We start from the raw sequence: 17,477 nt of genomic DNA on the forward strand, positions 1-17,477 counted from the left end.
TGTGTGTGTGTGTGTGTGTGTGTGTGTGTGTGTGTGTGTGTGTGTGTGTGTGTGTGTGTGTGTGTTTATTTATGTATATATATTCACATGTGTGTGTGTGTATAGATATATATGTTCACGTATATGTGTGTGCATGAGTGTTTAGACCTATATTTACTTCAGCTTATGTTGTATCTTGTCAACTTTGTGGTTCAACAAATGGAACTGATAACATAAGTTTCAAATTGGGATAAGTATTGAAGTTGATATAACAAACTAAAACTCTTGAAGGTTATTATATACTGCATATATACAATCCAACAAATGAAACTAGTAAAAGAGATGAAAATACATTGGTGTCTTCACAGGTACAAGATCTCAAATATAGGTAGGGAAAGAATAATCAATAGACTTCATTTCTTGCTTAATACCCAGAAGGATGAACTGTAAACTTAACCTTAGCAGGATTTGAAATCAAAAGAGAAATCACAAATTGCATGATATTTAATCTAGCTTTCAACCATTTCTACTACATCTTCAACCTGAATATTTAACAAACAATTTCAGAAATGTCTTAATAGAATTATTTTGAATATGAAGTCATAAATAATGTTAAAACAAAGGTTTCTCTCTTGTCTAATATATTTGCTGTGTCTCCACAGAAAATGTTGTTCAATTTCTGATATTTAGAGTTGCCAAGGCAGTGAGCAGGCAGAATCTTTAGCATGCTGGGCATGTTCCAAGTTCAAATTCTGCCAAGATCAACTTTGCCTTTCATCCTTCAGGGTCAATCAGATAAGTATCAGTTGAGCACTGGTGGTCAATGTTATTGACTTACCCCCTTCCCATAATTGCTGGCCATTTGCCAAAATTTGTAATCAATATTTAGAGTTGTCTGTGTTTCAGTGGCAGATAACTACTCCCTACTCATTTCTATTTCTTCATTTGTGCTGTTGGATCAAAGCCAGGTCTCAATTGCTCAGATCTAATATGACCACCCCTCCTCATACAAGGATAAGGTTATTTTTTCACAAAATTCAACAGTTGGTAATTGGTGCAAACAAAATTCAAAGACATTTTTATGATTATTTGAACATTTAAGTGAGACTACCAGATTAAATGTGTCACAGTTTTTACTTTATTCTTAAATTTGATTTCATATTCCTTCTCCAGTTGATAAATTAGCTAACCGTAATATACTGCAATTGACTAAAGTCATTAGCTAAAACTAACATAGCGTCTTGTGATAGTTACTCATGTAATATTATAGGGTCATTGAAAGAAAAGTAATCCTTAATTTGTGGTTCAAGTTAAGAATACACTAAAATGATTTCAGTCACCTTCTCTATGCCCCCAAACAGGACTTGAACTCAGCTCTACAAGGTTAGACAGCACTTATTAATTTAAAGTGCTACCACTGCTTTACAGTGACAGACTCTGTCTACTCTGATATTTATTTAGAGCTAAGTGAACTTGATTATTGTGAACATAGTATCTTGGTTATGGACACAACACAGTGACAGTGAGGTGATACCATTCTGGACCATCAACAACCATTTAATTTCATTATCAACATATATCCCAGATCAATCACACCAACTCTCCAACTACTTCAAAACACATCCTTACTGCTTTCATCCCCACCCATTTCCATATGCCAATCCAATCACTCCCTAATTACAACAAACACACTACATCTACCTCAAGAACCTGTAACTAATTAGATCTCTTACAATACTATGGCAACAAATATGCTTTACTCTTGACCTATTAGCATCAGCTAGGCAACAGCGTGAAATTAGTGTCCCTTCACATGTCACAAAATAACCAGCAGGAGATGAATAGATACTATTATGCATTACTTAACTTGTAAATGCTCTCTACAAGAGAGTGTGGGAAAAGATTTGTTGAGTGTGTGTGCTGTGTAGATTGAAATAGAATGGACAGCAAATGCAGTTGTTTTATTAAAAAGTGACAGATTCATCCTGGTTGAAGAGGAGTAAGGAGGAGAATTCTGGTGGAAATTTACTTACCAAGGTCTAGAAGTCTCTGCTGCAATTTAGGACTTTTGGGCTTGTAGGCTTTAGTTGTGTGAGCAATGTTGAAGACATTACTTTCAGTTTGTTTTCAACCAACTGTTTAATTGATCAGAGGTGAAGCATAACTTCTAAGAATAATCAGCATAGAAACTGATAATACTCCATCGATTTGCAGATCTGCTATAGGAAAACGTAAGATGTGTTGCTTTGGTTCACTGTGGTCAGATGAACAAATATTATTGTTATAATTCATCCTCAATCAGATCAGTCCTGATTGAGCAAACCTATGATTAAAAACATTCCAGTTGTGATCTTCATGCATTTTTCCTGTGTTCTGGGAAGTAGCAGTCAAATTCTTCCCTCAAATCACACTTGTCTTCTTAAAAAGAGACATTATCTAATATATCCATTCTAAAATAGTTGGCTGTAATTTGAGGGAAGTCAGATCAGTATGTTCAGGTCTTCCTTGCTGGATCTAATGTAATCTGTGGTAGTAAAAGGTTAGATGCGAAGTGAAAGAGTTTAAGGGCATTTAATATATGTTCCTGCATTGTTAAGTAGTAGCAAGCTCCCAGAAATGTTTGTTTGCAATGCAGTTTCGGTATTCATTAGAAATACAGTATTTAATTTTTTGTACCTTTCTCTCTGGTTGAAACAGGTGGCACCACTCACTTTCAATATCATTTATCATATTCTTTGTCATGTGACACAATTAAAACAGAAGACCTAGTCTTTTGCACCACAATAGTCTTTGATAAAAACAACAAGGACATTTGGTAAGCTCATATTTTATTTCCATAACTTCTTGTGAAACTCTGATAACCATTCCTTTATAAACACTATCACAAGATTTTTTTATTTTCATTTAGGATTTTACCCTTTAAAAACTCTGAATGCTTATTTATTTATTTACTTATCTTTTTTTTCTACAAAAGATATCATTCTTCATTTAAGCAATTTTCTTGAAAATATCTAAGACAGTTGAAAAGTAAAAAGGAGTAGAAATAAACTCCTGGACTGATGACTACAAGACCTAACTTTTGTTCATTAATGCTATTTCACTTCATTTACATTGCCAATGCTTTCAAGAAAGATAGGAATAATTTACATCATGTCATTTCCCTTCCCCAGCTGTAAATTTATGGCATTGTGCTTGTGTAACATTTTGTTGTTTAAAAATTTGTATTATTTGTTTAATATTTGATTAATAATACTTGGTTACTTGTTTATTGTTATATTAATATGCCTTCCTTAAGAATATTTTCTTTATGAGGTATGAACTCATGAAGGAGAGTACAAAAAGAGAGTATTTTGTGACATAGTGCTGTGCTGAAGAGGACTTGTTCATCCCATGTAAGTATGGGAAAACAGATGTAAAAATGATGATGGTGGAGGTGATGGAGATTGTTTGGTTGTATAATGTCTACATTTGGGTCTCTTCCAAATATTATGTCTATATTAAGTCTTCATATACAGCTCTCTTCCTTTTTTCATGACTCATCCATCACTCACTCCTTCATTGTCCATGTACCTTCCTGTAATTACTCTATCTCTCTCAGCTGTCAGTATAATGAGAGATGCCATCACATAGGAGCTGTCTGGATCCAATCCCCTCTTAACATCACAACTTCATCATTCTCTCTGTGATTACTCATGCTAATGACATCCATCATGCCCAGTCACAATCTTGCACATTACTAATCTCCTCTACCACTCACTGTTGACATTGATTTCTCTCTCTTTCAGTTTCCCCTTCTCTCTTCTAGCACTTGCTTTGTCCCCCATCACTCTCTCATCTTTAGTCTTACCAAGGACAAAACAACCTCTATAGTGCTGGTGCTACAGTAAAATATACCAACCACACTTTATAAAGTGGTTGTTGAACAAATAAAGACAATGTAGACTGGAAAGGACTCTTTAATATTGCCAGGGACAGGATAATCACTTTAGAACTGGGACCATCATAGAAAGGACTTTCAGATATAAAAATAGAAAAATCAAGACAATCAAATCATTGAAAATCCCTAATTGTGTACACTGTACTAACATAATATTAATGCTGCAAATTAGGGGTACTTATACATGTGATTATAAGTAAGAATGGCCACATGTGTAAGAACCCCTTGATTATTTATTAAGGATTGCATTAACTTTCATTCAGAAGTAGAAAATAGATCCCAACAACCAGAAACCTGTCAGGTGAAAAAACTTCAAAGTCACCACTATCAATGTTAACATGCTGAAAAGAAGGTCTGGAGAAATTGTAGAGATTTTAGAACAGAGACAAGATGTGTGTTGTGCTCGAGAGGAATACTTTAGCCAGATTCCACATGTGCATACATAACAGTGAAGGAGTTGATAGACAAGTTGTTGAAACTGACAGCTATCTGGTTGAATTGGCCATGAAATATATGAAGGTAGGAGAATCAGCAAGACCATTAGGTATAGTTGTTGAGACATTAATATTTGGCAAAATAGGACACTTTCTAGTCCCGTACACAGTCAAACAGGTAATACAGGATTAGGTAGTTCTCAATGACTAGCTTAGCAGTATCATCACAAACAGAGGAGATGCTTTAGAAAAAAGAAACTACTGGGATATCAAAACAATGAACTAACATATGAAAGTGACAGAAGGTGCCACAGCCCAATTAATTAGGAAGAAAATGAACTTATGTGAAATGCAGTTTGGGTTTGCATTAGGGCAGGGTACTTCTGATACCTTCTTTCTAGTGAGATTACTCCAGAACTAAGAATAAGCTGCTATTCCAGGTACTTGTTGACATCAGGAGGATCTTTAACAGAGTGCTATGCTCTGTAGTCTGGTAGCCACTAAGAAACTAAGTGTAGATCAATGGCTTGTGAAATATGTGCAAACTATATACAGAGATGCTGTACATGAGAGCTAGCAATGAGTCCCATGAGGAATTTAGTGTGCAGTTAGGTGTCCATTGAGACTCAGATTCTCATTCCTCAGTTCTCCGGTTTATTATAATTTTCCATGCTATTACAGAAATTTTAGACTGGCTTTCCAGGAAATTTCTACCTGCTAATGATATCATTCTCAAAACTGAATATATCAATGAATAAGTGAAGAAATTTCAATGTGGAAGCAAAACCTAGACTCAATAGCTCTTAAAGTAAACTCGGTGAAGGCAAAAGTTTTTATGGACAAGAAAGAAAACAAAACACTACCGTTATCTGGGAAGTGGTCATGCTCAATATGAGAAAAATGAGTCAATAGAAATGCCATACTAGAACCCAACATAAACTTGTATGGAGTATGATATCTGGGTAAAGATTTTCTAAGTAATCCAAGAGAAGGATGAAGTGAGTATCCAGCCTCAGTGAATGGGTGGATTTGTGAGATATAATCTGCTTGATATTGGCAGCCCAGCTGTAAGTGTGTGTAGGTGTGTGTGTGTGTACAGGGTGTTTGGGCTAAATTTGACAATTTTTTTTGTTCCCTTTTTTTAGGAACAGTTTGATGTATTGGCGAACAGTCAACAGCATTGGATAGCATAAAGATTTAAGTTATAGTTGAGAAAAAGTTTGTTATTATGGAAGACTGAAAACTATGAATATTCTTTTCTACTCTAGGCACAAGGCCCGAAATTTTTGGGGTGGGGGCCAGTTGATTAGATCGACCCAGTATGCAACTGGTACTCAATTTATTGACCCTGAGAAGATGAAAGGCAAAGTTGACCATAGCGGAATTTGAACCTCAGGACTTATATATATAAATTTTTTAAGCCTAGTACTTATTCTATGTCTCTTTTGCTGAACTGCTAATTTACGGGGCCATAAACATACCAACATCAGTTGTTAAGCGGTAATGGGGAGACAAATACACACATATGTATATATGTACAACAGGCTTCTTTCAGTTTTCGTCTACCAGATCCACTCACAAGGCTTTAGTTGGCCTGAGGCTAGAGTAGAAGGTACTTGCCCAAGACACCATGCAGTGGGACTGAACCCAGAACCATGTGGTTGGGAAGCAAGCTTCTTACCACACAGTTACGCTCTTACAAATTGTTTGTACTATCTTGTACCATCTTCAATGCAAGACAATTGACTATCACCAGTCAATTGTATCACAAACTGGCATCAAACCAACACAGTATGCATCCATTATTTAGATAATAGAGAAGTATGGCATGTATCTTAAAGCAATATATTCTAACAAAACCATATATATGCTTAAATATACATGCTTACTTATATGTAGTATATTTACAAATGATATTATAGAATTAAAACTTTAAGTAAATTTTAAAAATTACAAAAATTATAAAGTGCATCAAGAAGGGAAGATAAGGCCAAAACAACATTTTTGGCAATTAAAAAGGTAGGGATTGATTATGCAATTTCTTAATCTATTTGTAAGATATGCTATGCCATACTTGGGCAGTTGAAGGAGTTGTTCTCTTGTGTTGCATGGATGTACCTGTTATGTGAAACACTTTAAAATTATAATGATGCCATGAAACCAACAAAGAGGAAGGACTACCTTTAAAGGGTTCATTCTGGTAAAAAAAAAAAGATCTTAGAATTTTTTAGGGCATTGAAAGACTATAAAACAGCCAAATTTAACATTTTCAAAATATTCACCAGTGGTAATTATGACAGAGGACTGAAGGCATCATACATGATGTCATAGATATAGGCATCATACACCACAGCATAGAAAGGAAAATCAGATAACAGGTGAGGATATTATTATATCCGTTATTAGAGATGTAATTGAAACTATTATGAAGGAAGACTCTCAGCCTATTTTAAAATACATACCTTTAAGTGCAACAACTGAGTTGACACATAGAAAAGATGGACATTTATATGGAAAAAAACTTTGGTATCAGAGCTTCAGTATTACAAGTTTTCTATCCAACTCCATGATCTAACATTCAGAAAATCACATATTCTCACAGCCTGTGTGATGCATAACAGCCAAATCTTAAGTATATTGTTGATGAATCTTTGTTTGCTGATTACCTTAAAGTTGATGCAAAACAGGAGACATTTTTGCAATACTGAGAAGATTATTTGCAAAGATTTAATATTTCTCTTGATAATAATAATGTAGTGCTTTCAGACAGTGCACCAGTAAATGGTTAGTTGTAAGAGAGGATTTGCATCCTTGCTCAAGACAAAAAGGTTAATGATGTGTGTGCTGTCCACTGTACAAGAGACAGAAATTATCTCATAGCTAAGAATGTAAGTGGAGAAATACCTGCTGTCTTAAATGCATTGGATCAGTGAAGAAAATAAAACCACACCCTCAGAAATCACAATTATTTTCAATGTTGAGTGAAAAAAACAAAAATAAATGAAACCTTCAATCAGTTTGTTGTGCACACTGAAGTAAGGCAGGTTTGAAAAGATGATCCCTTGCAGAGAATTGTTAGCTTATATGACACTACTGTTGAGTTTCTTGTGGATGTAGATTATTCTCTAGATGATGAATTAAAATTAGTGTAAAAGAAAATCATCTTTTCTATTTGGCAAATATATATTCAAATTCAACAAAATATGGGAATACTTACAAGGCAAAGATGTTACAATTATTCAGGCTCAAATAACTAATTTATTTCCAAGCTAAAATACTTATTTAAATCTTTATTGGCATGCAGAGAATAAAGTTATTTTCCAAATTTATAGCAGTTGGAAGATGGAAGAAAGGATAAAATTTCGAAAGTGACCATGAAAATTACAAGATTTTAAAGTACATTTCGAGGATCTGGAGAAACTGCACGCCTAACTGGATTGTTTTGCCATTTGACATTTGACTTGGAAATAAAAAAAAAATGTAGGCATTGAGTTGCACTGAATGTGCACATAGATATGCTTAAATATTTATTTAAAACAAAAATTTGAGTGATTATTGGAACAATATAAATACCCAAAGCTTAGTGCAGCAGTTGAACCCATTTTATTGACATTTCCAAATTCATATATGGTTGAAGCGGGTTTGATTCATGCAAATTCACTCTTAATGAAAGAGAAACAGAATGAATCTGGAAGAATGTAGTAATCTAAGGCTAAAAGTCATTAATTTCCAGTCAAATATTGATGTAATAACTAGTATTCACCAAACACATATTTCAACTATATCAATATAAAATGACTGAATTTTTATTGTTCTTTATAAATTTTAAGTATTTTCATTAAATTTCTTTAAATATTTATTATAAAGCAGTAACAACACAAAAGAAAGAAGGAATTGTTTTTAAATCAAGAAATTCTTTACCCATTATACTTTTTAATTTTATTTTAGAAATTTACAAAATGAGAGCTGATAAAGTTATCAATATCAATGATTCCATGAAGGGATCAATGATATAAGAAGTTTAACAACCTCTCACACACATGATGGTTGCAACTATATTTTGAATATATATTTTTTCAAGTATGACTGGCATGGATGTGGTTTTTTTCATTTCTACTTGGGACTTACACTCTTTTGTACAGATGTGACAATACTGGATACCTCTTACAGTAGATGTTACAATATTGTTTTGGTGGACCTTCATATGTTACAGGGCCATAAACATACCAACACCAAAGATGGACTTCAATCCATCTTTTGACATCTTTTCCAAACGCTCTGCTAGTACAGATGCTGTATAATACATAGTAAACAATTTCCTTGTGTGTGTGGCTTCTCTGATGACTTCCAAGGCCTCTCATACTTAGACACAGAATCCACACTTGTTGCATGTTAAACTGGATTGTATACCAACATACTCAACCAAATTCACATCAAAACCCTTGCTAATATCTCTCTTTTAGCAGTTCATGCTTGATATGATTTTGTCCCTGTAGGGATGAGGTAATCCAGGAGGAAAGGGTCAGTGACGTCAATGGCTGAAGGGCCCTACCAGAAGAGGCAGAGTGAGGTCAAGTGGGCATAAGTAGGCCTCTTTGACCTCAGGCAATGGGAGCGAAGGGATGCGTGTAGATGTGAGTGAGAAAGAAAATTTGCTGTGAGTTCTAGCAATAGGTTAGATGGATAGGGCGCCTCTTGAATTTAACACAGTTGGACAGTCAGCACTGAGAGGTAGGTGAATCACACTTTGTTCCTGATTTTTATAGTTCTTCATATTACATTCCCACCTTCTCTCATGCACTGCTTTCCTTTACAATGAAGAATCAAGAACAAGATTTTCACATCTATTTTCTAAGAATTTAACCACTAGTGTATTTTTGATTTAACACTTATAATTTAATTTCAATTTGTGTGCTTGACTTTTACTCTGGGCTATCTCCCCATACAGAAATTGCTTAGGGATTCAATCATCTTTTACCCTGACCACATGACCACTCCATCAAATAATCAGTGCAGAGATACTGGTAGACTGTCGGTGATCAAGGACTTCAACATCACTTATATGCATTTACCACTGGATACCCAGTATACAGTAGAGACATTGTTGGTGAAATTGCTTCAGCTTTTTCATATTCTCCATTAAGTAACTCAGGTCTCACATGTATATAGCAACATAGACAAAACAAATAATGTCAGCCTTCAACTTTGTTTCAGTATATAGATCCATATATAGGCACAAGTGTGGCTATGTGGTAAGAAGCTTGCTTTGCAACCACATGGTCCTGGGTTCAATTTCACTGTGTGGCAGCTTAGGCGGACTTAAAGCCTTGAGTGGATTTGGTAAATGGAAACTGAAAGAAGTTCACCATGTATATGTGTGTGTTTGTGTCTGTCCCCACTACTGTTTGACAACAGTGTTGGTGCGTTTAAGTCCCCATAACTTGGAAGTTCATGAAAGAGAGCTGATAGAATAAGTACCAGGCTTAAAAAAAATATAAGTACTGGAGTCAATTTATTCAACTAAAAATTCTTCAAGTTGATGTCCGAGCATGGCCACAGTCTAACGACTGAAACGAGAAAAAGTATATACATATGTAAGTGTAGTGTTAAATATCTTTTGAATACCTTAGCACAATGTCACTGTCAAGATATGAACTGACATGTAACAAATTCAACCATTTTTCTTTATAATGTTGATAATAAGAATGATGCAGTTGTTCTTCAGCTCCAGATCAGCTCTGTATGAGCAGGCGTATGAATGATATTCTACCCATAATTATATGATCATCTTATATATCAGAGAACACATTGTACTTCAAATATGTTAATATACTTGAGTTTGGTTTGGCTGCTATTTCTTACAAGTTTAGCAACCTCATTGATTTGTTGATGTCCAGGTAGATTGTTTTTATGTGAAACAACAAAGGAATAAAACAATAACAAAAAACCCAAACAAATATATACACATACATATATATATCAGAAAATATGTTTCGTATTTATTTCAATACTTTTTTTTTTTTACAAAGATTTACATTTCTCAGTTTAAACAGAATAAAAAAAATGTCATTACATGAGAGAGATTTGAAAATATATTATTAGAATAAAAAAAATATATATATGTATCTTTAAATTATATTCAATTTTTGAATGTTTGCATACATGAATGTATGCAAACATGCATATAACTTTGCGTGCATTTAAAATATAACAAATTATTCTATGATTAAATAGATATAACTGAATATTCTCTAACAGTTAAGTTGATTTCTGAAACATAGGGACATTTGGAATTATTATTTGATAATAACAATTTATTGGAGAACATTTCTTGTATGTAGCCATGTGAAAATTCTAGATTTCTTAAAAACACACACACACACACAAATTCACAAATATACACAAACAAATGTATATACCTTAACTCATTCACAATGTGTATGTGTGTGGATGCATACATACACACGTATATATATTGTTTGTGTATGGGGAAAGAGGTAGAAATAAAGGCACAGTTAAAAAGAGTTTCAAAATTGAAATCTCATCGACCAGTTCTCCCCATGGATATTTTAACTTCAAAAAATTAGATAGTTTTTGATGTAATGAAGTTCTGTTTGAGACTTTTTACTTATAATTAAAATTTCTTGGTTCATTACATTAATTATGTTAGCACCGACTTCACTAAGCTAATGTACTTCCATTAATAATATAGGTTATTGCCAAATAAAACCAATTACCCACAGACATTTTCTTTAAGATCATCTTGCATTTAAAAAACTTTTAATACATCTTAAATAATAAAACCACTCACCGCTTTTAGCCTTAATTTTGTAGAAAAATATTGGCTATGAGTAAAACTATACAGATCCAAGTATCTAGAGCCATTCATATGTATATTATATGTGTGTGTGTGTCATCTAAGAGTCCATCACCATATTTCATTCCATAACAGTTACCTCTGATGAGTGCAGGGTTAGATAATTGGATTGCTTGAACCTAACTTTCTTCCTACACCTCAATCCCTGGATCTTATATATATATATATATATACATACATGTAAACAGACATTTTGTATAAACATCAGGGTTTATAAAACAAAAGCTGAAAATATCAAAAGATTTTACTAATATCATCATCATCAAGAAATATATAAAAGTCAAAATACGGAAAGTGAAAGAAAAATCTGCTTTTAATACAAGATTATCTAAAACTGTTTATCCCATTTCCAACACTTCTGTGTGTTAGAGTCGGTTGAAGGTAAAATTTCAAACTTGTAGCTAAAGTTCTGAAACTTATCAGTATACGTTTGTAATTACAATTGCCACAAGCATATATTACACTCCACACACTTCTACTATCACAGTATGTCAAAACAATCTTGCATTTGTATCAAATAAAATAGTGAATGTGTATGCGTGTGGATGCTTTCTAAATTATACTTTCCATATAGTATCATACTGAAAGTGACACAAATCATTTACCAGAGACAAGTATTTTAGGTACATTAAAAAAGAGTAAAATAAAATGAATAATGATGTTTAAATCAGGGAAAACTAAGAAAAACAAAAGAATGAAGAGAACACTGTATATAAAAAATATGGATACTGATTGTTGAAATGTAATGAATTAAATGTTGAATGAAGGCAAATTACCGTAGTTTTGATTTTGAAACTACAGATACAATAAAAAAAAAGTATATAATTGATATGCTGGCGGAGTTGATATGGTACAAAACATAAAACTAAAGATGACAGTGTGTTCAAGCTTTGCTGCTAAGAGCAGTGTATTTTAACAAAGGTAAAGGACATTTCTTTGGTTAATGTCAACTTAGTTGTCAAAAAAGTGACACACTGACTGAGTCACATACTTTCCACCAACAATTCAACCATGTCTTTTTATGTTGTACCATCTGGTATACAAGGGTATAAGGAAAAAAATGGATATCAAAATGGGTAAAAATGTAAGAATAATTCATACAATTGAATATAAAATGTACAAAAATTGAGAGAGGAAAAAACAGTTTCCTAAATCTGAATTTGAAAGGAAGTAAAAAAACTAGCTCTGAATTTATATAAGTATACAAGTAATTATGACAAATTATAAATACACACACATATATATATATATATATATATATATATATATATATATATATATGAACAGTAAGTCTTGGGTGTTTTGTTGCTCAATATATCTTTGGGGTTCCTTACAACAGCACCTACCCTTAATCAATAAGTAATTCAAAATGTATTGTTCCAATTTTCTGTAACCTATTGTGTATAATGTTTTTGGCCCAAGCTTTACATTCAATCATAAGAAGAATTCCAGTTTTGGGATTCTCAAACTGTACAAAGACCAGAGGAGAACGGTACCCTTGTTGGTTAAGATATGGATAGTACTTGAAATGAAAACCTTCATTAGGGTAGTATGAAATATCACCAAGATTCTCTTGGTCTGCAGGCAGCTCACCTTGGCAAGTCACCTTTATTGCATACTCTTTGTAACTGTCTTTGATTTCATCAGGTACCTCAGACAAATTGTAAGGTACAGGCTCCCAGTCAAAAATCTTGTTTAATTTTAGAAGAACACATGGCATTCCATCATCATATCCATAATTCTGCTGTTTAACACAATTTGCACCCAATGTCTTAATATCAAAACGACAAACTTTTTCTCTTTGCTCTCGTCGAACTATAGCTTCACAAACAGCAAAATTTTCACCCTAGAAAAGAAATCAAAACAAAATCATAATTAAGAAATAAAAGAGTCAATAACAATTTTAAAATGTTATAGTTTATTTGGTTTGTTTAAATTTTTAAACACCTATTTTCTTACTTAATTTCAATAAGTTTGATTTCCAAAATTTCAAAAATAATTGAAATCAAGGTGCTTTTAAATGAATATTTTTTATTAAACATTTACACCTAAACTTTTATTAACTTGCTTATTTTGAAAATGTAATTTTTATTGATAGTCAATACGAATTTGAGTTACTGTAAAACTGCATCTACAAAACACAATCAAAGTGAAAATTTCATTAATTAAACTTTTAAGGATTAACTTTTTTGGCATGATGGGTTTCAACAGTTTTTCTTTTGCAAATGTCTAAAGGGTACTAAATTTTAAAGAGTTTGGGAAAAACCTCTTTAAAATGTCAGAGGCAGTATGTAACTTCTTCAGCTCTGTAGATAGTATGTAATAAGAAATTGGAAGTGAAGCCCATAGTTTTTGTAGACTCTTATAGACTGGGGGATTCTGAATGGCTGATAATGTGACTGGAAATTAATGTAAAATGTTGATGTCAAGAATAGGAGTAAAAGGAAAGTTTCAGAATTATTCAGTACTAGAATGGACAGGTAAAGTAATGTCTGAAGTGCCTAAGAGTGACAAGGCTGAATAGTGAGTACAGGTGGAGATGGATTTAGAGCTGGTAAGTTTTAAGGGACACAGTTATTGAGAGGATGCTGGATCTACAGTTAGTGAATATTTATGAGTAGGAATTTTATTATCAAAAGAACACATTTCTTTCTTTTTTTTTTTTTAATGTTGACATGTATCTGAGTAATATCTGAGCAGAAATTTATCTTAAGGAATATTTATACATGTTAGTAACACTCCCAAATCAAAGTTTGTTTCCTTTTTAATTGAAAGTATGGTAATCTAAGGTACATGTGGCTGCTGTAAAAATTAATGAGAGATTGCTAAGTATTACATAGGTAGGAAGTATGATGAGTTCTGCACATTTTTAATGACTTAGATCTCTAGTTAGTGAGTATGCTTTGATATTGTTAACTCTGATTCAATTCTTAAGTCTTCAAATTCAATGTTCATGGTCTTCATATTTGCAGCAGAGAATTGTACTTTATGTAAACAGGGTCACTGAAAATTAAACTTTTCAAAAAGATTAAAGTGTGGCTCCTGTGATGAGATCAGAAATTAAGGGAATTTCTATACTATTGTTGTTGCTTAGCTCCATATCAGCCCTGATTGAGCAGACATTTAAACAAAGGTAATCCAGCTGTGACTACCTCTATTTTGACAGGCATAGTATATCTAAGGCTATACTACCAACGTGTCCCTCTCTATTTTAAAATGGTGTGATATAATTTAAGAGGGATATTTGGCTGCTATTTCTAACAAGTCGAATGGCAATATAGAGGCTTCCTTGTTGGGTCTATGTGGTTACTTAAACACCCTCAAAGCCATATCATTATAAGAACAGAAAAACACATTGAATAACCTAGTCCTACAAGCAATTCCCGATAAAAAAAGAAATTAAATATGACGGTCATTACTGAAACAGCTTTATTTGTAGATTTGCTTGCAACTAAACAACTTTGTGCAAGTATGGCATTATGGTTAAGAAATTCACTTTGTAACTACTAGGTTTTGGGTTTGGTTCCGTTGCATAGTACTTATGGTCACTGTATTCTACCATAGCCTTGAGTCAACCAAAGCCTTGTGGCTAAAATTTGGTAAACAGAGACTGTGTTAAATCCCATTAGAGGAAAAGTTCCTGCTCTTAGGTTCAATTTAGTTTAACACCACCTCCTAACACTTGAATACCTTCAGCAGAATCAACTCAGTATTTAGGCCAGGTATCTAGTCTGAGGATGATTTATTCCTATCTGTAGTGGCAGTTCTAAAAAATGGTTTTGGGCACTACTCTTTCCCTTCTAAGAAATTTCTTATAAAATTCAAACTAGTCCCAAGTCCATATAAAAAGTACATGCAAAAAAGTTAAAATAATGAACAGAAGAGGATTTCAGCAGTGGAATACTGACTGCAAAGATTTTAAAAATTTACGAAAAACTGTTTACATAAACAAATATTGCATTTGTGAAAGAATTCAATCATGACATTATAACCACAAACCAAACAACCCCTACCAATGCTACCATATTTGTGGTGGTAGATCAGAAAGATTTCACACCTTATATACAAGCACAGTATTGAATCAATAATAGAAATAAAACTCTCAGTTCAAGCATTTGATTCATAATCTACTCATCTATTGTCACAGCCACTACTAGTGTCAACATAGCCATTCCAATGAGACAAGCCAATGTGTAAGCCTCACCAAGGCTTCCTGACCTGCTAGAAATAGTAGCCACATTACTTCATGCCATATTATAAAGAAAACAACATACTGGATAATATGTATGCCTGATGTGATTGTGGGGTTAAGAAGTTTGCTTCCCAACCACATAGTTTGGGGTTCAGTCCCAGTGTGGCACTCTGGTCAAGTATCTTCTACTATACCCCCAGGCTGACTTTAGCCTTGTGAGTGGATTTGGTAGACAGAAACTGAAAGAAAGCCCATCATATACATGTATGCATGTGCGTGTTTGTATCTCCTTCACTTGACATAGTGTGATTGTTGTAAATGAATGTCATTTACATCCAGTATTCTGTGAAAACATATCTGGCTATGGGGAAATATTACCTTATTAGGATACAGGTAAGGGTTGGCGACAGGATGGACATCCAGCTGCAGAAAATCTGCCTCAGTAAACTCCACATGATCCATGCAGGCATGGAAAAGTGGACATGAGAGTGATGATGATAATATATATATATATATATATATATATACACATATATATATATACATATATCATCATCATCATCATCATCGTTTAACGTCCGCTTTCCATGCTAGCATGGGTTGGACGATTTGACTGAGGACTGGTGCAACCGGATGGCTACACCAGGCCCCAATCTAATTTGGCAGAGTTTCTACAGCTGGATGCCCTTCCTAATGCCAACCACTCAGAGAGTGTAGTGGGTGCTTTTACGTGTCACCCGCACGAAAACGGCCACGCTCGAAATGGTGTCTTTTATGTGCCACCCGCACAAGAGCCAGTCCAGGGGCACTGGCAACGATCTTGCTTATATACATATATATATATATAGACACATACACATAAAAAGACAAATCAAATGAGGCTGGAATGTCTTACAGTGGTGGGCCAGAAAGATTCTGTACTCTGCATGCACAGAGCTGAGTCAATAACGAGAATAAAACACTCAGTTTAGTATCTGATTCATAATCCACTCATCACAACCACCACCAACATCAAAGTTCTATTTAATCAAGGTTGAACTGAGGTTAAGCAATAGCAAAAAGATCATAACTACTGCCTTAGTTGATATCACGGTTATTTAACCAAAACCTCTTTGAAACACTCACTAATATCAAAATCCACCTTGTTGCTGACAACTCCTAAGGAACCAAAGCTATCATGTCTGCTTACTAGACTTTATAATGTCCATCATCTGGCCATCTGTCATCATTGATTTGATATCTTGAGTGAAGTTGTGTTGCAAATTAGATTTGTTTTACAATTGTATGAAATCTAGAGGATTCTCTCAATTTCTAAATGATGAGCTTGTGAAGCATGAATGAGATATATTCTTATGCATGAAGGTTTTTAATATTTTTAATCATTTCATTAGAATAAAATGTTCTAATTGGTTCACCTTACTTTGTATTACAGTATTCATGAATTATATATGATGTACACACTTTTAACTTATTGGGTAATTGAAGTTCCAGTATTTCATCATTTTAACCCGTAATCTATATATATAAAAATGAGAATGTGTGTCTGTCTGTCTGTGTGTGTGTGTGTGTGTGTGAATCCCTAAAACTCGAGAACTACGCAACCAATTTCATTCAAATTTTACAGATGCCTTACTTAGGGTTCCAGTTGTGTTTTTAGTCAAAAAAATTTTTTTACTTCTTGCAGAGTTCGAGCCCACGGCAACATATCTCCTCCACTCATTGCAGAAATCACAATGTAAGTATATCTGAAAGGGTAGTCTTACACTGTTGTACCGTTGAATTACAAATAATGCTCATCTGTTATGTTCGGGTTAAAATGTCATCAACATCAAAAATATATGAATTTTCATGGGAGTTATGGCCGTTATGCAAAGAATATAATTTCCAAATTTCATAAAGATCCATTCAGTACTTTTGACGTAGTTTTGGATAAGAAAACAAATGACTAATGTGTGTGTTTGTGTGCATGTGTATGTGTGTGTGATGGGTGTATATATGTATAGATATCTGTATGCATGTATATATTTATTTATTTTTTTATGTGTTTCAGCCAAGTGG

At 33.6% G+C, this 17,477-nt stretch overlaps 1 protein-coding gene across 1 annotated transcript in view; it reads right to left on the reverse strand.

The window, feature by feature from the left end:
* Window positions 1-10,311: 10,311 nt before the first annotated feature.
* LOC106879444 (sodium/potassium-transporting ATPase subunit beta) overlaps window positions 10,312-17,477 on the reverse strand; it is a 14,246-nt gene continuing 7,080 nt past the window's right edge. The window contains exon 2 of the mRNA XM_014928998.2: window positions 10,312-13,073. Coding sequence (XP_014784484.1) covers window positions 12,576-13,073 — 498 coding nt within the window. The 3' untranslated portion in view covers window positions 10,312-12,575. The remainder of the gene's footprint in view (window positions 13,074-17,477) is intronic.

Source organism: Octopus bimaculoides, chromosome 20 (genome assembly GCF_001194135.2).
Source record: "Octopus bimaculoides isolate UCB-OBI-ISO-001 chromosome 20, ASM119413v2, whole genome shotgun sequence".
Lineage (NCBI taxonomy): Eukaryota > Metazoa > Mollusca > Cephalopoda > Octopoda > Octopodidae > Octopus > Octopus bimaculoides.